The sequence below is a fragment of the Lithobates pipiens genome, unplaced genomic scaffold (assembly GCF_037356315.1).
Source record: "Lithobates pipiens isolate NorthernLeopardFrog02 unplaced genomic scaffold, aLitPip1_a1.2 Scaffold_18, whole genome shotgun sequence".
Classification (NCBI taxonomy): Eukaryota; Metazoa; Chordata; class Amphibia; order Anura; family Ranidae; genus Lithobates; species Lithobates pipiens.
The window spans coordinates 649,298,878-649,322,443 of NW_027507758.1; the positions used below are offsets into that span (position 1 = coordinate 649,298,878).

General features: G+C 45.8%; 1 protein-coding gene across 1 annotated transcript in view; it reads left to right on the forward strand.

The window, feature by feature from the left end:
- Nucleotides 1–9,158: 9,158 nt before the first annotated feature.
- Nucleotides 9,159–23,566, forward strand: part of LOC143989331 (ALK tyrosine kinase receptor-like) — a 318,070-nt gene continuing 303,662 nt past the window's right edge. The window contains exon 1 of the mRNA XM_077489419.1: nucleotides 9,159–9,286. Within this exon, the coding sequence (XP_077345545.1) occupies nucleotides 9,175–9,286 (112 nt within the window). The 5' untranslated portion in view covers nucleotides 9,159–9,174. The remainder of the gene's footprint in view (nucleotides 9,287–23,566) is intronic.

Below are 23,566 nucleotides of genomic sequence, written 5' to 3' on the forward strand. Positions count from 1 at the left end.
TGATCAGAATATGTCGGAGGTCAGTGAGGAGGAAAGAATGGCGGCCTCTGAACTGACAGTAATGAATTAGCTCATGGGTGCCTTTTAACCAAACTGTTAGCGCTATATAAATCATGTATAATAATAATAATAATAATAATAATAATAATAACCCTTTCATGACTGCGCCTATTTTTGACATTTGGTGTTTACAAGTTAAATCCATATTTTTTGCTAGAAAATTACTTGGAACCCCCAAACATTATATATATATATTTTAACAGAGACTCTAGAGAATAAAACGCCGATTGTTGCAATATTTTATGTCGCACGGTATTTGCGCAGCGGGTGTTTTAAAAGCCACTTTTTGGGAAAAGGGGACACTTTCATAAATTAAAAAAAAAAAACGAAACAGTAAAATTAGCCCAATATTTTTTTTTTTGCATAATGTGAAAGATAAAGTTACGCCGAGTAAATAGATACCAAACATGTCACACTTTATAATCGCACGCACTCGTAGAATGACGACAAACTACGGTACCTAAAAATCTCAATAGGTGACGCGTTAAATTTTTTTTTTTCCGGTTACCAGGTTAGAGTTACAGAGGAGTTCTAGTGCTAGAATTATTGCTCTCGCTCTGACGATCATGGCGATACCTCACCTGTGTGATTTGAACACCGTTCACATATGCGGGCGCGACTTCCGTATGCGTTTTCTTTCCTGCGCTAGCTCGCGGCGACGGGGGGGCGCTTTAACATTTTTATTTTTTTTCTTATTTATTTTATTTTAAAATTAATAATTTTATTTTTTTATTTTGATCACTTTTATTACTGTCACAAGGAATGTAAACATCCCTTGTGACAGTAATAGGTGGTGACGGGTACTCTTTATGGAGGGATCGGAAAAAGACCCCCAATCCCTCCTTTACACTTCACTTTACGGCGATTCTGAATACTGTATATATTTTTAAATCCGGCGCCATTGGCAGCCGAGTAAACGGGAAGTGACGTCATGACTGCAGCCGCGGGCGTCATCCCGGTATAACCCCCGGGAAGCCGAGTACGCACATCTGCGTACGCTCAGCGGCAAGGGGATAATAATAATAATAATAACCACTTAACCACTTGCCGACCGCCGCACGACGATATACGTCGGCAGAATGGCACGGGCAGGCATATGGGCGTATATATAAGTCCCTGCCTGCCCGCGGGTGGGGGGCCCGATCGGGCCCCCCCCCGGTGCCTGCGGCGGTCGGCATTCCGTCGAGAGCGATCCGGGATGAGGGGGCGGCCATTCATTCATGGCCACCCCCTCGCGATCGCTCTCGACGAATGGAAATCCCCGGTGACATCACTTCCTCTCCTGTAATGTAAACACAGGAGAGGAAGTGATGTATTCTCTCCTCCGTGTCGGTATTTTCCGTTCCGACACGGAGGAGAGCGGATCGGTGAGTTGCACCAACACTCTACACACACAGTAGAACATGCCAGGCACACTCACACCCCCCCTTTACCCCCCGATCACCCCCCCAATTACCCCTGCCCCCCAGTCACAGTGACACCAATGTCATTTTTTTTTTTTTTTTTTGCATTGGTGTCATTTGTGACTGTAATAACTGTTAGGGCAGTTAGAGTTAGCCCCCTTTAGTTCTAATGTGCCCCCCTAACCCCCCCCAATAAAGGTTTAACCCCGTGATCACCCCCCGTCGCCAGTGTCACTAAGGCTGGGTTCACATTGCAGCGGTTTATGAGAACGAATGTGATTCGCACCGCACTGCAGTGCAAATCACATCCGATCTCTGTGCGATTCGAGTTCAGCCATTCGCCGCACCCGCCGCACCCGCCACACCCGCCGCACCCGCCGCAAATTCGCACGGGACCCTTTTTTTGGCCCGCAGCAGAATCGGATCGCATGGGTGTTCACACCATGCGATCCGAGTTTGCAGATCGCACTGCGATATGCGAACTGATCTGGGGGTGTCAGTAACATTTCACTGACACTCCCAGCAGTTCGCATAGGGCAGTGTGAACTGCCGCCGGGAGGCATGCGATGCGGGAACCCGCCGCGGATTCGCGGCGTTTCCGCATCGCTCCAGTGTGAACCCAGCCTAATAAGCGATCGTTTTTCTGATCGCCGTATTAGTGTCACAGGTGACGCTAGTTAGGCAGGTAGGTATTTAGGTTGGCCGCAGCTTTTTATAGCGCCAGGGACCCCCATATACTACCGCATAAAGCCCCCTGATTGCCCCCTAGTTAACCCTTTCACCTGTGATCACCATATAACTGTTACAGGTGACGCTGGTTGGTTAGTTATTTTTTTATAGTTTCAGGGCACCCGCCATTTATTACCTAATAAAGGTTTAACCCCCTGATCACCCGGCGGGTGTCATTTGTGACTAATAACTGTTAGGGCAGTTAGGGTTAGCCCCCTTTAGTTCTAAGGTACCCCCCTAACCCCCCCAATAAAGGTTTAACCCCGTGATCACCCCCCGTCGCCAGTGTCACTAAGGCTGGGTTCACATTGCAGCGGTTTGAGAACGGATGTGATTCGCACCGCACTGCAGTGCAAATCACATCCGATCTCTGTGCGATTCGAGTTCAGCCATTCGCCGCACCCGCCGCACCCGCCGCAAATTCGCACGGGACCCTTTTTTTGGCCCGCAGCAGAATCGGATCGCATGGGTGTTCACACCATGCGATCCGAGTTTGCAGATCGCACTGCGATATGCGAACTGATCTGGGGGTGTCAGTAACATTTCACTGACACTCCCAGCAGTTCGCATAGGGCAGTGTGAACTGCCGCCGGGAGGCATGCGATGCGGGAACCCGCCGCGCATTCGTGGCGTTCCCGCATCGCTCCAGTGTGAACCCAGCCTAATAAGCGATCGTTTTTCTGATCGCTGTATTAGTGTCACAGGTGACGCTAGTTAGGCAGGTAGGTATTTAGGTTCGCCGCAGCTTTTTATAGCGCCAGGGACCCCCATATACTACCGCATAAAGCCCCCTGATTGCCCCCTAGTTAACCCTTTCACCAGTGATCACCATATAACTGTTACAGGTGACGCTGGTTGGTTAGTTATTTTTTTATAGTTTCAGGGCACCCGCCATTTATTACCTAGTCTCACTAGTGTACCCCTAAATTTAGGGGTGTCTACTTTCCAAAATGGGGTCATTTGGGGGGGGTTTGTGCCATCTTGGCATTTTATGGCCTTCAAAACTGTAACGCCCTTAGAAAGCCTGAAGGCGGTGCTTGGTTTTCGGGGCCCCGTACGCGGCTAGGCTCCCAAAAAGTCCCACATATGTGGTATCCCCGTACTCAGGAGAAGCAGCAGAATTTATTTTGGGGTGTCATTTCACATATGCCCATGGCATGCGTGAGCAATATATCATTTAGTGACAACTTTGTGAAAAAAAAAAAAAAAAAAAAAAAGTTTGTAATTTTCCCGCAACTTGTGGCAAAATATAAAATATTCCATGGACTCAACATGCCTCTCAGCAAATAGCTTGGGGTGTCTACTTTCTAAAATGGGGTCATTTGTGGGGGTTTTGTGCCATCTTGGCATTTTATGGCCTTCAAAACTGTAATAGGTAGTGAGAAGTGAACTCAAAAATTTACGCCCTTAGAAAGCCTGAAGGCGGTGCTTGGTTTTCGGGGCCCCGTACGCGGCTAGGCTCCCAAAAAGTCCCACATATGTGGTATCCCCGTACTCAGGAGAAGAAGCAGAATTTATTTTGGGGTGTCATTTCACATATGCCCATGGCATGTGTGAGCAATATATCATTTAGTGACAACTTTGTGAAAAAAAAAAAAAAAAAAAAAAGTTTGTAATTTTCCCGCAACTTGTGGCAAAATATAAAATATTCCATGAACTCAACATGCCTCTCAGCAAATAGCTTGGGGTGTCTACTTTATAAAATGGGGTCATTTGTGGGGGTTTTGTGCCATCTTGGCATTTTATGGCCTTCAAAACTGTAATAGGTAGTGAGAAGTGAACTCAAAAATGTACGCCCTTAGAAAGCCTGAAGGCGGTGCTTGGTTTTCGGGGCCCCGTACGCGGCTAGGCTCCCAAAAAGTCCCACATATGTGGTATCCCCGTACTCAGGAGAAGCAGCAGAATTTATTTTGGGGTGTCATTTCACATACGCCCATAGCATGTGTGAGCAATATATCATTTAGTGACAACTTTGTGTAAAAAAAAAAAAAAAATTTTTTTTTGTCATTATTCAATCGCTTGAGGCAAAAAAATAAAATATTCAATGGGCTCAACATGCCTCTTATCAATTTCCTTAGGGGGTCTACTTTCCAAAATGGGGTCATTTGGGGGGGTTTTGTACTGCCCTGCCATTTTAGCACCTCAAGAAATGAGATAGGCAGTCGTAAACTAAAAGCTGCGTAAATTCCAGAAAACGTACCTTAGTTTGTAGATGTGACAACTTTTGCGCAAACCAATAAATATACAATTATTGACTTTTTTTTTACCAAAGACATGTGGCTGAATACATTTTGGCCTAAATGTATGACTAAAATTGAGTTTATTGGATTTTTCTAATAACAAAAAGTAGAAAATATCATTTTTTTTCAAAATTTGCGGTCTTTTTACGTTTATATCGCAAAAAATAAAAATCGCAGAGGCAATCAAATACCATCAAAAGAAAGCTCTATTTGTGGGAAGAAAAGGACGCAAATTTTGTTTGGGTACAACATTGCATGACCGCGCAATTACCAGTTAAAGCAGCGCAGTGCCAAATTGTAAAAAGACCTCTGGTCATTGACCAGCAAAATGGTCCGGTCTGAAAGTGGTTAAGGACCGAGCCTCTTTCTGAGATTTCTTGTTCACAAGTTAAAAACTTATTTATTTTTTTTCTGCTAGAAAATTACGTAGAACCCCCAAACATTATACTTCTTTTTTTTTCTCACACCCTAGAGAATAAAATGGCGGACGTTGCAATACTTTCTGTCACACCATATTTGTGCAGCGGTCTTACGAGTGCACATTTTTTTGGGGGGAGGAAAAAATACACTTTTTTAAATTAAAAAATAATACAACAGTAAAGGTAAAAAAAAAAATGTATATTGTGAAAGATAATGTGTAAAGTGGTTAATTACCTATCCAAGTGTTAACTAGTCATCCAAAGACTCAGCATTAGTGTAAGCGGATTCCACCCAAACGTTCCACACTTTATGACATTTCTTGACACGATTGGTGGTTTTGTATGATGGCGGGGCTGAACTGACCAGACGTTTCCATAAGTTAATTGATGGTGCGGAGGAGGATTTCCATCGCATGACGGTGGCCTTGCGTGCATAATAAAGTGATGTCCCCAAAAGAGTTCTAACTGCTCGGCTAGGAGCCAGTGGATCTACAAGCCCCAGAAAAAAAAAATATATATATATATATATATATATATATACATATATCTACCCTCAATGGAATCTGAACCGTAGTGACTGTCCGAATGAGTGTGGTAACCTCCAGGGGCAGACTGACAACTCACGGGACCCCCCCCCCCCCCCCCCCGGGCATTGGGAGTATCTGCAAAGAGATACTCACCGAGGCCAAGATGCAGAGAGCGGTGGCTGTTGCGACTCAGCGCACACCACCCCTGGAGGTGATACAGGGAATGGGTTGCACCAAGAGGCACAAGCCTCCAGCGGGATACATGACTTGTGTGAAGGTCTGGAAAAAGGCTTGTGCAGGATGGACTGGACCAGAAGGTAAGTAGCCAGCAGGTCTGTAAAAAGTGCAAAAACAGGCCGAGGGTCAAACACCAGTAATCAGTCCTGGAGCCAGCAAGGCTGAGTGCAGAGGATAATCCAGAGGCAGGCCGAGGGTCAAACACAGGTGATCAGTCCTGGAGCCAGCAAGGCTAAGTGCAGCAGACAGAGAATAATCCAGAGGCAGGCCGAGGGTCAAACACAGGTATCAGTCCAGTGCGCAGTAAGGCTAAGAGCAGGAAGTCTGTTTAAACAAGCCAGGGGTCAGGTCAGGAGAGAATCATAATGGTCTTCAGGCAATCCGGGTCACAACAGGAAGTGGCAAACAGGAAGCAGGGAAACACAGGTGAGCTGAGACAAACCAGCAACTTGTCTGTGTGCTAAGGATCCTTTTATAGGCTAGTCAGGGAATTCACGTTATGCATGTCCTTGTGCGCACGCCTCTCAGTAGGGCTGCGAATGTGTGTGCGCCGGAGCGCCGATCCATGGCAAATTTGTGTGCGTCTTTGCGCAGGGAGATGGTGAGTTTGATACAAATTACTTCCCTGATAGGTGATTATGGGGCCCCCAGGCAATCAGAGATTATGGGGCCACACAGTATACACACACACAGTATACAATCACACAGTATACAATCACACAGTATACAATCACACAGTATACACAGACATGTTTCTATTGGCTGAGAAGGTACTGGAGAGGTGGGGTAGGTATAATCTCAGGATTTTTAGACCAAAAGGATGTCGGTAAGGGACATTTCAGAGACAGATGTAAAGAAAACACAGATTTTTTACATACTGTGCCTGGTTTTACTAAGACTGGTGAACCCTGATGGGGCCCCCTAGTGGCTCGGGGGCCCTCGGGCAGTGCCCGAGTGGCCAAATGGCCAGTCCGCCCCTGGTAACCTCACTCCAAAAGGTCTCGACCAGGGAACAGCTCCAAAAAAATATGTATGAATTCCACCGCAGGCGTGGCAAACCTCCAGCAGGAATCCATGTAAATTACTTAGCACCACAAATGTTACTTGGTTTTGTATATAGTTTCATAGTTAGTAAGGTTGAATAAAGACACCAGTCCATCCAGTTCAACCTGAGTGAGCGTCTACAATTGTTCCTATCCCTGTACATTGCACACTCACATTGATCCCTACCCTCAAGGAGCCCACAATCCAAGGTCCCCATTCATATACTAGGGCCAATTTTGGACAGAAGCCAATTAACCTACCTGCATGTCTTTGGAGTGTGGGAGGAAGCCAGAGTACCCGGAGAAAACCCACGCAGGCACAGGGAGAACATGCAAACTCCAGGCAGGTAGTGTCGTGGTTGGGATTTGAACCAGCGACCCTTTTTACTTCTAGGTGAGAGCGCTAACCACTACACCACTGTGCCATAGTCTTTAAAGGTGCCGGTACTGGGAGTTGGGTAGGGGTAGGAACCAAGGGACGGTGCTTAAAGGTGGGTAGAGGGTGGAGACCATGGGTGACTCTGAAAGGGAGATTCTCTGAGAAAAAAAAAAAAAAGCCCTGCATGTGACTTAGTCAAATCAATATATGGTATCACGGAATGTGCCAAGACAATTGGGGTTTGTCCAGGAATATGACGGGAGGTGTGAAGGTTTGTGAAACCACCCTACTCAATTTCCAACATGGTGCCACAAAGTCTGAGGCAGGTGTTCATTGTTCAAGTCAACTTTCCAAAGTTTTACGTTGTCATTAAGTCAGCGGTCATCAATCCTGTCCTCAGGACCCACTAACAGGCCAGGTTTTATGTATTACCTTGGGGGAGATGCAGACTAGAATACTGCAATCACTGAGCAGCAAATTATATCACCTGTGATGTGTTTCAGTTATCTTGTAAACCTGGCCTGTTAGTGGGCTTTGAGGACGGGGGTTGAAGACCACTGATCTAAGTGGCAGGGAAAAGATATTAAACATTATATGTGGGGCAGGGCCGTCTTTAAGGCAGGGCAAAAGGGGCAGCTGCCCTGGGCCCTGTCATTGTTGTGGGGCCCAAAGCAGCTGCCCCATACTTACCAACTATCCCAGTTTAAATTCCCTCGTCCCTTGAGGTTTTAGTCCCGTGCTGTGTCCTGATATCTCAGTGTAAAGCTCTGTTACTAATGCTGCCCAGCTCTGCCCTATTGTTGTGTACAGACGACGCACCTGCAGACCCTGTGTTTACATGTAAATACTGGCATTGATATGTAAATATCTGCTGCATTCATATGTAATTGGAGGCGGACCGGCAGCATTTATATGTAAATAGAGGCAGTATTCATAGGTATATCATGCCCCCCTAAGTTCATATCCACCATCACCTATATGGAATGCTGCCCCCTGGGGAGATAAAGGGGCATGCTGGAAACTGATCACACCCACCCCTCCCCCCAGAACTGCCACTGATCCCAGGAGTTCTAGGATCCCTAGGAGTTTTCTATTAATGGGTCCCCTCACCTCCTTGGTCCATGGTGTGCAGGCAGTGAGGCGATGATGTGCTGTAACCTCTATCAACCAATCAGTGAGCAGTATTGATGTACAGTAATCTCTAGCAACCAATCAGCAAGCATAAATCATGTGCTGTAACCTCTAGCAACCAATCAGTGAGCAGTGTCGATGTACAGTAATCTCTAGCAACCAATCAGCAAGCATAAATCATGTGCTGTAACCTCTAGCAACCAATCAGTGAGCAGTATTGATGTACAGTAATCTCTAGCAACCAATCAGCAAGCATAAATCATGTGCTGTAACCTCTATCAACCAATCAGTGAGCAGTATTGATGTACAGTAATCTCTAGCAACCAATCAGCAAGCATAAATCATGTGCTGTAACCTCTAGCAACCAATCAGTGAGCAGTATCGATGTGCAGTAATCTCTAGCAACCAATCAGCAAGCATAAATCATGTGCTGTAACCTCTATCAACCAATCAGTGAGCAGTATTGATGTACAGTAATCTCTAGCAACCAATCAGCAAGCATAAATCATGTGCTGTAACCTCTAGCAACTAATCAGTGAGTGGTAACGATGCACTGTAACCTCTGGCAACCAATCGCAATCGCTGCCTGATATGATTCAGTAAACTGATTTTAAGTCTAGCTGTTATTTATTGTATGTCTCAGAGCAGGAAACTGCATGGGGGGGGAGAGGGGGCAAGAATATTTTTGCCCGGGGTCCAATCAATATTAAAGACGGTCCTGATGTGGGGGATAAATGGTATCAAAGTTCCACACCCAAGGTTAGGGATGGTTGTTCCAGTCTTTGATGGCCTTTCTTTACGCCTCTTGCTATGGTCTCTTGAGCCTCATGGCCTCTTAGGGATTTCTCTTGGCTTCTTCACGTTGGGTGCTGGGAAGTCATTCTGATCCAGGGTTTTTCTTTGTCCAGCCAGATAACAGCTGAAACCTCATGTTATGAATTTTTGTCATCCTGTGATACTTATGAAGATTGCTGTTCCCTCTGCAGGAAACCCACCTGGGGTGAAAATGACTTTGGATGGTTCCTTCCACTGCAGAAGCGGGATGGAGATTAAACTGTCTCAGGTCTGCAATTTCATAGCGGACTGCGAGGAGGAGGAGGATGAAGGAGATCTTTGCCGTGAGTATTTTCCTGTAACAACGCACTCAGCTCTTTATGATTGTAAAGTCGGCTTATTACAGCCTTAGTTCTGAACCCTTCACCGTTCCCCATAGACTTTAAGTGGACATTACTCAGAAAGGAAGGTGATTGGCTAATAATGAGATACTTGTAAACATCTTTAGAACATGAAAGATAATCTTTTCTGGTTTTTACCAGCAGATCAACAAGTTTTACTTCAACGTTAAAGTAGAACTATGGTCAAACTATAACAGAACACATATGATGTAGCAAAACCACAAATAGAGGGGTACAGCCAGCCCTCCCGTACTGGGCCTGGGTTCCATTACTTCAACAAGGAAGCCCAGGGACACGGAGGTAACTTTTTAATAATTTTTGGGTGCAGGCAGAGTAACACAGTGATCTGAGGCTGCAGGCGATTAAAATTAGGTTTCCTGGGCCCCATCAGTTCAGCGGAGGGGCCCCAGCACAGACAGGGGGACCTTAAGCAATTTAGGGTGCAGGTGGAGTAATACCGTTACGCTCCAGCTCCCGACAATTAACCAGTACAATACCCCCTTCCCGCCCAGGCCAATTTTAATCTTTCAGCACTGTTGCACTTTGAATGACAATTACTCAGTCATGCAACGCTGACAGTGACAGAGCTCAGGCCTGGGACAAGATGGCAGTGGCTGCCACAAGCTGAGCATGCAGTGGGGCATTGTGCACTCAGAGCCCTTACAGGCTGGAGGGGCACACAAAACAGGTCCAAAAACGCTAAAGGTTGGAGGAGTACAAAGAGGAGCAATCCATGGCTTTTACAGGTTGGAGGGGTACAAAGAGGAGCAATCCATGGCTTTTACAGGTTGGAGGGGTACAGAGAGGAGCAGTCTATGGCTTTTACAGGTTGGAGGGGTACAGAGAGGAGCAATCCATGGCTTTTACAGGTTGGAGGGGTACAAAGAGGAGCAATCCATGGCTTTTACAGGTTTGAAAGGTACAAAGAGGTGCAATCCATGGCTTTTACAGGTTGGAGGGGTACAGAGAGGAGCAGTCTATGGCTTTTACAGGTTGGAGGGGTACAGAGAGGAGCAATCTATGGCTTTTACAGGTTGGAGGGGTACAAAGAGGAGCAATCCATGGCTTTTACAGGTTGGAGGGGTACAAAGAGGAGCAATCCATGGCTTTTACAGGTTGGAGGGGTACAGAGAGGAGCAGTCTATGGCTTTTACAGGTTGGAGGGGTACAGAGAGGAGCAATCCATGGCTTTTACAGGTTGGAGGGGTACAAAGAGGAGCAATCCATGGCTTTTACAGGTTAGAAAGGTACAAAGAGGTGCAATCCATGGCTTTTACAGGTTAGAAAGGTACAAAGAGGTGCAATCCATGGCTTTTACAGGTTGGAGGGGTACAAAGAGGAGCAATCTATGGCTTTTGCAGGTTAGAAGGGTACAAAGAGGAGCAATCCATGGCTTTTCCAGGTTGGAGGGGTACAAAGCGGAGCAATCCATGGCTTTTGCAGGTTAGAGGGCTACAAAGAGGTGCAATCCAAGGTGTTTACGGGTTAGGGGGATACAAAGAGGAGCAATCCATGGCTTTTGCAGGTTGGAGGGGTACAGAGAGGAGCAGTCTATGGCTTTTACAGGTTAGAAGAGTACAAAGAGGAGCAATCTATGGCTTTTACAGGTTAGAAGAGTACAAAGAGGAGCAATCCATGGCTTTTACAGGTTGGAGGGGTACAAAGAGGAGCAATCTATGGCTTTCGCAGGTTAGAAGGGTACAAAGAGGAGCAATCCATGGCTTTTCCAGGTTGGAGGGGTACAGAGAGGAGCAATCCAAGGTGTTTACGGGTTAGGGGGATACAAAGAGGAGCAATCTTTGGCTTTTGCAGGTTGGAGGGGTACAGAGAGGAGTAGTCTATGGCTTTTACAGGTTAAAGAGGTACAAAGAGGAGCAATCCATGACTTTTACATGTTGGAGGGATACAAAGAGGAACAATCCATGGCTTTCAAAGCATACAGCCAAATTAGATTGTCTGTATGTTGCACCATGTGGGGTATGATCTGGAGTGCAGAGAAGAGATCTGGGTATTACATGATGGATGGGAAGTAGTACGTTAAGGGAAAGCAGCTTTGTCACAAGCTTCAAAGACTAGTGTGAGGCAGGAACACGGTGGTTGAAAGTAGGGGATTAGCTTTTGGAAACCATGGAAAAGGTTAAGCTGAGTAGAATGACATTATAGAAGGTGTAGGAGGATTGGAATACATAGAGGAAAATAGAGGAGAAGTTAGAGATGAAGGTAGAGAAGACATGAGATGTTCACACCAAGCATGATGGTGAAGCAGAGCAAAGCCCAGGATGGTGAGGGAATGATTTGTAATGGTGGCCCTGGATGTCAAGCTGCTTATATCTGTAGGTCAGAGATTTATGTTATTCTAAGTACTCCCCCAACTGGGTCATAATTTAGTTAATACCTGCTAATCTTCACCCTTCTTTCTGTAGTAATACCACTGCAGGGTTCTCACCCCTCCTGCTGCTGAGCCGCCGGCACCCTTCATCGTCCTATCAGGGGATTAGCATGCTCGGCAGCCCTTTGGATTGACAGCACATTGCTCTGTCTGAGCTGAAGGGGAGGATGTAAAAAAAATAACTTGAGGTTTTAGATGGACTTTAAATATCAGCTAGACCCAACAATTTTTTTTTTTTTTTTTTTTTTGGGTTTCGGAATGGTGCAAATATATATAAACAGCTTGGGATGCATTAGCAGAAATGGCTGTAGATATAGGAACAAATAAAAGATATAAGAAATGTTGTGTACTTGTTTTATTTAATGCCTCGGGCTGATCTATACAACAATATTATTTTCAATATTAAAAGTGAAATAAAAATAAAAATAAAAAAAGGAGGGGTGTACTCACTTTGTGAGATACTGTGTATATACACACACACAAATTATATATATATATAAATTGTGTGCGTGTATATACTGTATCTCACAAAAGTCAAATTTTTGTAAATCTTTTCTTCTATCTTTTCATGTGACAACACTGAAGAAATGACACTTGTCTACAATGTAAAGTAGTGAGTGTACAGCTTGTATAACAGTGTAAATTTCCTGTCCCCTCAAAATAACTCAACACACAGCCATTAATGTCTACACCGCTGGCAACAAAAGTGAGTACACCCCTAAGTGAAAATCTCCAAATTGGGTCCAATTAGCCATTTTCCCTCCCCGGTGTCATGTGACTCGTTAGTGTTACAAGGTCTCAGGTGTGAATGGGGAGCAGGTGTGTTCAATTTGGTGTTATCGCTCTCACTCTCTCATACTGGTCACTGGAAGTATAACATGGCACCTCATGGCAAAGAACTCTCTGAGGATCTGAAAAAAAAGAATTGTTGCTCTACATAAAGATGGCCTAGGCTATAAGAAGATTGCCAAGACCCTGAAACTGAGCTGCAGCATGGTGGCCAAGACCATACAGCGGTATAACAGGACAGGTTCCACTCAGAACAGGCCTTGCCATGGTCAACCAAAGACGTTGAGGTCACGTGCTCAGCGTCATATCCAGAGGTTGTCTTTGGGAAATAGACGTATGAGTGCTGCCAGCATTGCTGCAGAGGTTGTAGGGGGGGCAGGTCAGCCTGTCAGTGCTCAGACCATACGCTGCACACTGCATCAAATTGGTCTGCATGGTTGTCGTCTCAGAAGGAAGCCTCTTCTAAAGATGATGCACAAGAAAACCCGCAAACAGTTTGCTGAAGACAAGCAGACTAAGGACATAGATTACTGGAACCATGTCCTGTGGTCTGATGAGACCAAGATAAACGTATTTGGTGTCAGATGGTGACAAGCGTGTGTGTGGGGGCAACCAGGTGAGGAGGACAAAGACAAGTGTGTCTTGCCTACAGTCAAGCATGGTGGTGGGAGTGTCATGGTCTGGGGCTGCATGAGTGCTGCCGGCACTGGGGGGCTACAGATCATTGAGGGGACCATGAATGCCAACATGTACTGTGACATACTGAAGCAGAGCATGATCCCCTCCCTTCAGAGACTGGGCCGCAGGGCAGTATTCCAACATGATAACCACCCCAAACACGCCTCCAAGATGACCACTGACTTGCTAAAGAAGCTGAGGGTAAAGGTGATGGACTGGCCAAGCATGTCTCCAGACCTAAACCCTATTGATCATCTGTGGGACATCCTCAAACGGAAGGTGGAGGAGCGCAAGGTCTCCAACATCCACCAGCTCTGTGATGTCATCATGGGGGAGGGGGAAGAGGACTCCAGTGGTGACCTGTGAAGCTCTGGTGACCTCCATGCCCAAGAGGGTGAAGGCAGTGCTGGAAAATAATGGCGGCCACACAAAATATTGACACTTTGGGCCCAATTTGGACATTTTCACTTAGGGGTGTACTGACTTTTGTTGCCAGCAGTTTAGACATTAATGGCTGTGTGTTGAGTTATTTTGAGGGGACAGGAAATTTACACTGTTATACAAGCTGTACACTCACTACTTTACATTGTAGACAAGTGTCATTTCTTCAGTGTTGTCACATGAAAAGATAGAAGAAAAGATTTACAAAAATGTGAGGAGTTTCCTTACTTTTGTGAGATACTGTGTGTGTGTATATATATATATATATATATATTTTTTAACAAAAAATAATTATAAAAAAAAGCAAAATGTACATATTTGCATTGCTCCCTCTTGATGGTATTTAGTAGCATAGTGACCTCTTCTGCTAGTGATCAGTGGGAAGAATGTTCCTTACATTGGTGATCAGTGAGAAGAATGTTCCTTACATTGGTGATCAGTGAGAAGAATGTTCCTTACATTGGTGATCAGTGAGAAGAATGTTCCTTACATTGGTGATCAGTGGGAAGAATGTCCCTTACATTGGTGATCAGTGAGAAGAATGTTCCTTACATTGGTGATCAGTGAGAAGAATGTTCCTTACATTGGTGATCAGTGAGAAGAATGTTCCTTACATTGGTGATCAGTGAGAAGAATGCCCCTTACATTGGTGATCAGTGAGAAGAATGTTCCTTACATTGGTGATCAGTGAGAAGAATGTTCCTTACATTGGTGATCAGTGGGAAGAATGTTCCTTACATTGGTGATCAGTGAGAAGAATGTTCCTTACATTGGTGATCAGTGAGAAGAATGTTCCTTACATTGGTGATCAGTGAGAAGAATGTTCCTTACATTGGTGATCAGTGAGAAGAATGTCCCTTACATTGGTGATCAGTGGGAAGAATGTTCCTTACATTGGTGATCAATGAGAAGAATGTTCCTTACATTGGTGATCAGTGGGAAGAATGTTCCTTACATTGGTGATCAGTGGGAAGAATGTTCCTTACATTGGTGATCAATGAGAAGAATGTTCCTTACATTGGTGATCAATGAGAAGAATGTTCCTTACATTGGTGATCAGTGGGAAGAATGTTCCTTACATTGGTGATCAGTGAGAAGAATGTTCCTTACATTGGTGATCAGTGAGAAGAATGTTCCTTACATTGGTGATCAGTGAGAAGAATGTCCCTTACATTGGTGATCAGTGGGAAGAATGTTCCTTACATTGGTGATCAATGAGAAGAATGTTCCTTACATTGGTGATCAGTGGGAAGAATGTTCCTTACATTGGTGATCAGTGGGAAGAATGTTCCTTACATTGGTGATCAATGAGAAGAATGTTCCTTACATTGGTGATCAATGAGAAGAATGTTCCTTACATTGGTGATCAGTGGGAAGAATGTTCCTTACATTGGTGATCAGTGAGAAGAATGTTCCTTACATTGGTGATCAGTGAGAAGAATGTTCCTTACATTGGTGATCAGTGAGAAGAATGTTCCTTACATTGGTGATCAGTGGGAAGAATGTTCCTTACATTGGTGATCAGCGGGAAGAATGTCCCTTACATTGGTGATCAGTGAGAAGAATGTTCCTTACATTGGTGATCAGTGGGAAGAATGTTCCTTACATTGGTGATCAGTGAGAAGAATGTTCCTTACATTGGTGATCAGTGAGAAGAATGTTCCTTACATTGGTGATCAGTGAGAAGAATGTTCCTTACATTGGTGATCAGTGAGAAGAATGTTCCTTACATTGGTGATCAGTGGGAAGAATGTCCCTTACATTGGTGATCAGTGGGAAGAATGTTCCTTACATTGGTGATCAGTGGGAAGAATGTCCCTTACATTGGTGATCAGTGGGAAGAATGTCCCTTACATTGGTGATCAGTGGGAAGAATGTTCCTTACATTGGTGATCAGTGAGAAGAATGTTCCTTACATTGGTGATCAGTGAGAAGAATGCTCCTTACATTGGTGATCAGTGAGAAGAATGTTCCTTACATTGGTGATCAGTGAGAAGAATGTTCCTTACATTGGTGATCAGTGGGAAGAATGTTCCTTACATTGGTGATCAGTGGGAAGAATGTTCCTTACATTGGTGATCAGTGAGAAGAATGTTCCTTACATTGGTGATCAGTGAGAAGAATGTTCCTTACATTGGTGATCAGTGAGAAGAATGTTCCTTACATTGGTGATCAGTGAGAAGAATGTTCCTTACATTGGTGATCAGTGAGAAGAATGTTCCTTACATTGGTGATCAGTGAGAAGAATGTTCCTTACATTGGTGATCAGTGGGAAGAATGTTCCTTACATTGGTGATCAGTGGGAAGAATGTTCCTTACATTGGTGATCAGTGAGAAGAATGTTCCTTACATTGGTGATCAGTGGGAAGAATGATCCTTACATTGGTGATCAGTGAGAAGAATGTTCCTTACATTGGTGATCAGTGAGAAGAATGTTCCTTACATTGGTGATCAGTGAGAAGAATGTTCCTTACATTGGTGGTCAGTGAGAAGAATGTTCCTTACATTGGTGATCAGTGGGAAGAATGTTCCTTACATTGGTGATCAGTGAGAAGAATGTTCCTTACATTGGTGATCAGTGAGAAGAATGTTCCTTACATTGGTGATCAGTGGGAAGAATGTTCCTTACATTGGTGGTCAGTGGGAAGGAGGAGGAGGACACACCCAAGGAGCTCTCTGAGAACCACACCTTTTTTCAAGCCTGGGCTTTGCCTGCTAGCTCAGCCCAGGAATAATGCCTGATCCTGGGGGAGGCCCTGGGATGGATTCCCCTGATGATACGGGGCCTAGTGAGGAGGAGGAGGAGGTGGAGGATCTGTCTGTGGGTCCAGGCCCTGCTGAGAACGTGGATGCCTACAGACAGAAGATTGTTGACCGTTTTCGGGCAATCGGAAGGGCTGAGGAGAAACTTAAATGTTTAAAAGCTGAACATAAAAACTTCAAGACCAAGTATTTCCAGGTCTGGAGTAAAAACCGTTTGGCCATGAAGCCAGAGTTACAGCAAATGGAGGAGAAAGTAAAGAAACAATCTTTATTTTTGAATAAACTGAAGGACAGAAGTGGAGCTTTTGCTGAAAAATGTAAAAATGAGAGGAGATTTTCCAGCCAGACATCGGTGAGTTCTGTGGATCAGCAGGTAACAGACAACCCGCCTCATCTGTCTCTGCACCTCTCCCCCCATGTCAGGCTGGGGAATCGCCAGCGGCAACCAGCCAGGGGGTTGAGAATGAACATGGCACCCTGCAGTTCATCCAGCAGATGGAGTCACCCCTGAGGGCAGACAGGTCTGTTGGTGAGCCATCGAAGGTCCCTGAGGATGAGCGGAGGGATTGCAGACCGGCAGAGCCAGCACTGGTGGAGGGATCCCAGTGCGCTGTACAGCCTCCATCCAACATGTCTGCCCCACCTGCTGTAGTGGATGGTGTCCCGGCTGAGGAACAGAGAGGGAAGGAGATCTGCATACAGCTGCCTGCTACAGGGAAACCCTCTGCAGACATGGAGGGAGAGCCCCTGGCAGAGGTGTCATCAGCCCACCAGAGCAATGTGGATGGATCTCCATCATGCACCCCACGCCTGGATTTTGCGGATAATGCTGAGACTTGTAGTTCCACAAGCAAGATGGCTGCCAGCTCCAGAGAGCCTGTTTCTCCTTCACCTGGGCTGATTGATGCAGGTGGGGGAGGGGTTCAGCACAGTGCAGCATGTGAAGTGGAGACAGCCATGGGAGTCTCCTGCAGTGATTCACCTGTTGCTGTATTAGGACAACATTCACCCGGCTCAGCTGATAGTCCTGTCCTGATGGAGGAGAAGAGTCGGCCTGGAGGTGACGTGTGTATGGGGACAGCAGTGACTGAGGACACGGCAGGAACTATGAATGTGCCAGGAAATAATGACAGTAATAATATTGATAAGGCAGTGAATGTGGTGGGTGGTGGTGAAGGGGTTAATATTGCTGACCAAGATAAAAATGACATTTCTCTTTCTGCTCAGCAGAAGAAAGACTCATCGATTGTACAGACCAAATCTGTACAATCGATATCTGCTAGAGGTGTGCCAGAATGCTCAAAACACACAAATGTCTCTTCTGCTGGGAGGAATATGGGGAGTTATGCGTCTGTTGTGGGGAGTCGCACCAAGGAGGGTGGGGGGAATGCTGTAAATATTGGTGGTCACAATATAGGGGGGTTTGGTGGTGGGATTGGTAGTGGGTATAGGAGGAGGAATGTGGTTCAGTTCAAGTGGGAGGGGGAGGGGACCCCACCAGTGAGGGGGAGGGTGGCTGAGTTGGTTTTGGAAATGGGGTTTAAAGCTGTGGATATTTTTGCTTTGATTTGCCCAGTGGGAAGTTATGAATTTGATTTATCTTTTGTAAAACCTGAGGGGTTGGATTTATTTTGGGAGCGACATAGGAGGTGCCAGGGCCTTCCGCAGTGGAGTGGTTTGGTGCCAAAAGTGATTTCCAGGCAGCCTCTGATAAAATCGGTGACCATCCTGGTGCGCAACGAATCCATACCAGAGGCTGATTTGATAGTATGGCTACGCCGATATGGTGAGGTCCTCACTCCACTGCGGAAGGTCCTGGATGAACATGGGATATGGACAGGGGCCTGGACAGTGTCGCTAAAACTTGGGGTGCTGGGAAATGTAGTCCAACATCTGCCCTGCTCAGCTTTCCTGGGAAGAGATCGGCTGACTATATTCTACCAGGGACAGCCCAAAGTCTGCAATAAATGTGGTGAAAAGGACCATTTTGCCTCTACCTGCACCCGTAAAAAGTGTTCACTATGCCAGGGTCTGGACCATTTGGCAAAAGATTGTACCCAAATTCGGTGCAATCTGTGCCAAAAGCTTGGCCATCCTTACAGTAAGTGTCCAGAGGCTTTACATAACCTGCCAGGATTGGAGGCTGAGCTGCAGAGGCTGGATAAGGAGGATGAGGCCACTGTAACTGTTGTTGTCCCTCCTGTGTCTGTTCCATCTGTTGTTTTGGATTCTGTTTCCCCTGGTAATGTTGTCCCTGAGTCTGTCCCTCCTGTGTCTGTTCCATCTGTTTCAGGTTCTGTTTCCCCTGGTAATGTGGTCCCTGAGTCTGTCCCTCCTGTGTCAGTTCCTTCTGTTGTTTCAGATTCTGTCCCCTCTAGTGATGTGGTCCCTAAGTCTGTCCCCCATGTGGTGGTCCCTATTCCTGCTGTACGTAGGTCCTCCAGACTAGCGGAAGCTGCTGGGGGGGCAGGTTTAGCGGATCTTCCTTCTCAGCCTCCAGTCCCTGTCCCTCAGCAGCGCAAACGTGGTCAGGGGAGTGTGGGGGTGCTGGATGGGGGTGGGGCTGATGGAAGGGTGTCCATATCCCATGTCTCACCCTCTGTTGGGGGGGATTCGGATGATGAGGGGTGGGAGATGTTTAGGAGGAAGAAAAAGAAGAAGAGGAAGACAAATAAGGTGGTAATTTCTTCCTCAGAGTCGGAAACGACTACCCCAATCATCCTGATGGCAGTTCCCACTCCGATAAAGGTGGCGACCATTAATGTCGCCAGCATTAAATCTGCAAGAGCTCGTGACATTGCCTTATTTTTGCTCAGCGAGTTTGATGCCGAGATTTTATTTTTGCAAGAGACCTGGCTCAATACTTTGGCCGATGTCCATCTAGCAAAAAGGGAGTGGAGATGCGGTCCCTCCTTTTGGTCTCTTGCGGCAGAGCCCTGCAGCGGATTTGCGGTCCTTTTTAAAACCGATATGGTAACGTGCCAGCGGGTAATTGAGGTAGAGATTGGGAGATGCATGGTCTTGGACGTCTCTGTTAGGGGGCAGGACCTGCGCCTGATTAATATCTATGGACCGCAGTCAAGATGGGGCAGGAAATGCCTCCTCACAGAGATCAAGCCCTTCCTTTTTACGTCCCAGCAGGTTGTCTTTGGAGGTGATTTTAACAGCATAATTAGGCCTGAAGACAGGAGAGGCTCCATAGACAGGCTGGCGTACGATAGCGTTTTTCTTAGAGATATGGTGAGACAAGCAGGCCTGGTAGATGTGCATATTAAGCACTGCCCTGGCAGCAAGGGATTCACATTTCAGAGAGGGAATAGTCAGAGTAGGATAGATAGGTTTTTTTTTAAAGGAGAACTCTGCTTTCTCGGCTCCTGAGTTGAGGGCGGTGGAGTTCTCTGACCACTGTATGCTGTCTGTGACTCTGAATGCCTCGGACACTCCACCCAGGGGAAGGGGTACCTGGAAACTGAATTTGGCTCTCCTGGAAGACGTAGAGGTAAGACAATCCTTTGAGGATTTTTTTCAGGCACAGGTTTCTATTCTGGACTTTTGCAGCACTAAGTCAGAGTGGTGGGAGCTTGTGAAACAAAGGGCGATTGGACTTTTCAAGGCCATAAGTAAGAAGAAGCAGCTTGGTATGTACATTGCCTACCAGCATTTGCGGAGGAAGCTTGATCGTCTTGTCTCGTATAGAGGAGATCCAGGGGAGATCTCTGAGGTGAAGTTTCTTCTTAGAAAGTGTCAATACGACCGGCATGCCTCCTTGGTTCTGGAGAGGGATTATGGAAAATATCACTCGCCTGATCCTTACCAGAACTGTAAGCAAGGCATAGCAGTTAAGACGGTCATAGGCCTGAGGGATAGTACGGGTTCCCTGGTGAAGTCCAGATCAGGGATCCTGGAGATCTTCAGATCATATTATGCAGACCTTCTGGGAAGAAAGGACCTTTGTCGGGACAAGATGGAAAGCTTTCTGGATTCTACTCCAGGATTGGGAAATGGTACATTGCCTTTGATGGATTTGACAGAACCAATTTCAGTGGATGAGGTAGTCCATGCTATAGAGAAGCTGGCTACCAAAAAATCGCCTGGGCCAGATGGGTTGACAGCTGAATTCTATAAGTGTTTTAAGTCCATTCTGGCTCCCTTTTTAGCGGAGGTTTATAACAGCTGTCTAGAAGAGAGTTCGCTCCCTCCCTCCATGAGGCAATCCGCTGTGATTCTTCTGTCAAAAGGTAAAGACCCCTCAATGATTGAGAACTGGCGCCCCATCAGTCTTCTCAATGTTGATAGAAAGATCTTGGCGAAGATTCTTTTTTGGCGCTTGTCGTCAGTGGCAGGCGATTTGTTGTCCAGTCATCAGCACTGCTCGGTCCAAGGTAGAAGTACCTTTTCAGCGGTTTTAGCTGTCCGGGAGGCTTTGGAACGATGCAGGGCTGCTGGATGGAGAAAGTACTTGCTGGCATTGGATCAGGCGAAGGCTTTTGATAGTCAATCACGAGTACCTGTATTTGCTACTTGGTAGATACGGCCTGCAGGGGAGGTTTATAGATTGGCTGAAGACATTATATAAAGGGGCTGAGAGCTTCCCACTGGTTAATGGTTGGGTTGGACGGCCTTTTGAGGTTGGCTCTGGTGTGCGCCAGGGATGTCCTCTGAGCCCCCTGTTATATGTATTCGCAATCGACCCCTTTATAAGAAGGCTAGAGTGTGGATCTTTGTGCGGGGTGCCTTTGGGCATTGCTGGTGTGCCACCTTTGAAGGTCGTGGCCTATGCCGATGATGTGTCTGTTATTGTCTCTGGAACGGAGGAGGCGCAGGAGGTGGTCTCTATGATAGAGCAGTACACGGAGGCTTCTGGTTCTAAAGTCAACCATGAAAAGAGTGAAGTTTTCTGGATGGGTGAGGAAGGTGAAAGCTTCGAACTTCCGGATGCCTTCCCAGAGCCCCAGCAGGAAATTAAAGTGTTGGGCATCAAATTTGGTCCTGGTGACTATGGTCATCGAAATTGGGAAAGCAGGTTGGTGTGTGCCAATGCCAAAGTAGCAAGTTGGAAGAAATGGAAGCTTTCATTGAGGGAGAGGGTTGACTTGATCAAAACGTACCTGGTCCCAATTTTTTTATATGTCAGCTTCGTTTGTATCTTGCCAGTATCTCTCTATGCAAGGGTGTACAGCTGCTTTTTCCAACTGTTATGGGGAAGTAGGCTGAACCTGATCAAACGCAATGTAACTTACCTGTCTAGGCGGGAGGGTGGCCTAGGAATGGTCAACCCAATAGTTTTCTTTTCTCTGCTGTTTTTAAAGTACAATCTTGGTAACATGCAGCAGAGAACCCGCCGGGATGGGTGGGTATTTTTCAATCTTGTTTTAGGCCTTTTCTGCGATGATGGGAAGATGGCGGGCCATTGAAAAGTCTGAGAGTCCGACATGGCAAGCTCCCGGCTTATGTTGCCCGTGTCTGAAAATACTTCGGCAGTGGCAGGTGACAGTGGAGGATATCAAGTCCCTCCCCAGGAAGCTTCTGGAGAAGAGGATTTTGGGCTCTGCTTTCAGTGTGTCACTGGCCTTAAGGGATTGCCCAGGCTCTGTAATGAGGGAAGGGTTGCGTTTAATCAATTTAGAAAGAATCCCCTTGAAGTTTAGGGATCAAGCCTGGCTCGCCTTCCATGGAAGGCTCTATGTGAGAGTGAACTTGAAGCATCGCCCTGTGGATGATCGAGATTGTCCTAGAGCGGAGTGTGTTGGTAAAGTGGAGTCTATGGACCACTTTTTGCTCCAGTGTCCCTTTAACATAGAGGTGTATAAAAGGGTGGGGAGGGCTCTAGGCATCCCCTTTTTCTATCGCATGAGTTATGCGGAGTGGGTGTATGGGGCATTCCCGACTCACTGGGATTTTGATTTGGATACACTGTTTTTAGTTAGTATAGTTGTCCGTTACTTCACATGGAATGCACGGTGCCAGATTACCCTGCGGAAGAAAATCCTCTCTGTTGAGGTGGTGGTGCACGATATTCTGGGTGAGGTTGGGAAAATTCGGGGTCTTGAGAAGGGCAGGGAGCCTCGGGCAGTCTGGATAAGGGCGTGGAGGAATATCAGACCTGCCTTTGGTGAACTGCCCATCTCTGGGTGAGGAGCTCTTTTCTTTTTCTGGTTCTTTCACTCCCTTAGCTTTTTTTGGTTAGTATCTTCTTTTTGAAGAAGGGCTGCATGCATAATAGGTGCGGGATTGTTTCTTAACCTCACAAGTTTGATGTCTGGTGTAATGGTGTGAGTCGTAATAGGATTTATGTTATTGCTGTAAAGTATTTTTAATTTTTTTTTTGGTTTGAGAGCAGTTTTGCTATATTTATTTTAATTTATGTAAATATGTACATATTTATGTATATTTATATATTGTGATTTTATGCTTAATGATTGCAAGACTTTTAATAAAGAAAAATTGGGAAGAATGTTCCTTACATTGGTGATCAGTGAGAAGAATGTTCCTTACATTGGTGATCAGTGAGAAGAATGATCCTTACATTGGTGATCAGTGAGAAGAATGTTCCTTACATTGGTGATCAGTGAGAAGAATGTCCCTTACATTGGTGATCAGTGAGAAGAATGTCCCTTACATTGGTGATCAGTGAGAAGAATGTTCCTTACATTGGTGATCAGTGAGAAGAATGTTCCTTACATTGGTGATCGGTGAGAAGAATGTTCCTTACATTGGTGATCAGTGGGAAGAATGTTCCTTACATTGGTGATCAGTGAGAAGAATGTTCCTTACATTGGTGATCAGTGAGAAGAATGTTCCTTACATTGGTGATCGGTGAGAAGAATGTTCCTTACATTGGTGATCAGTGAGAAGAATGCTCCTTACATTGGTGATCAGTGGGAAGAATGTTCCTTACATTGGTGATCAGTGAGAAGAATGTTCCTTACATTGGTGATCAGTGAGAAGAATGTCCCTTACATTGGTGATCAGTGAGAAGAATGTCCCTTACATTGGTGATCAGTGAGAAGAATGCTCCTTACATTGGTGATCAGTGGGAAGAATGTTCCTTACATTGGTGATCAGTGGGAAGAATGTTCCTTACATTGGTGATCAGTGAGAAGAATGTTCCTTACATTGGTGATCAGTGAGAAGAATGTCCCTTACATTGGTGATCAGTGAGA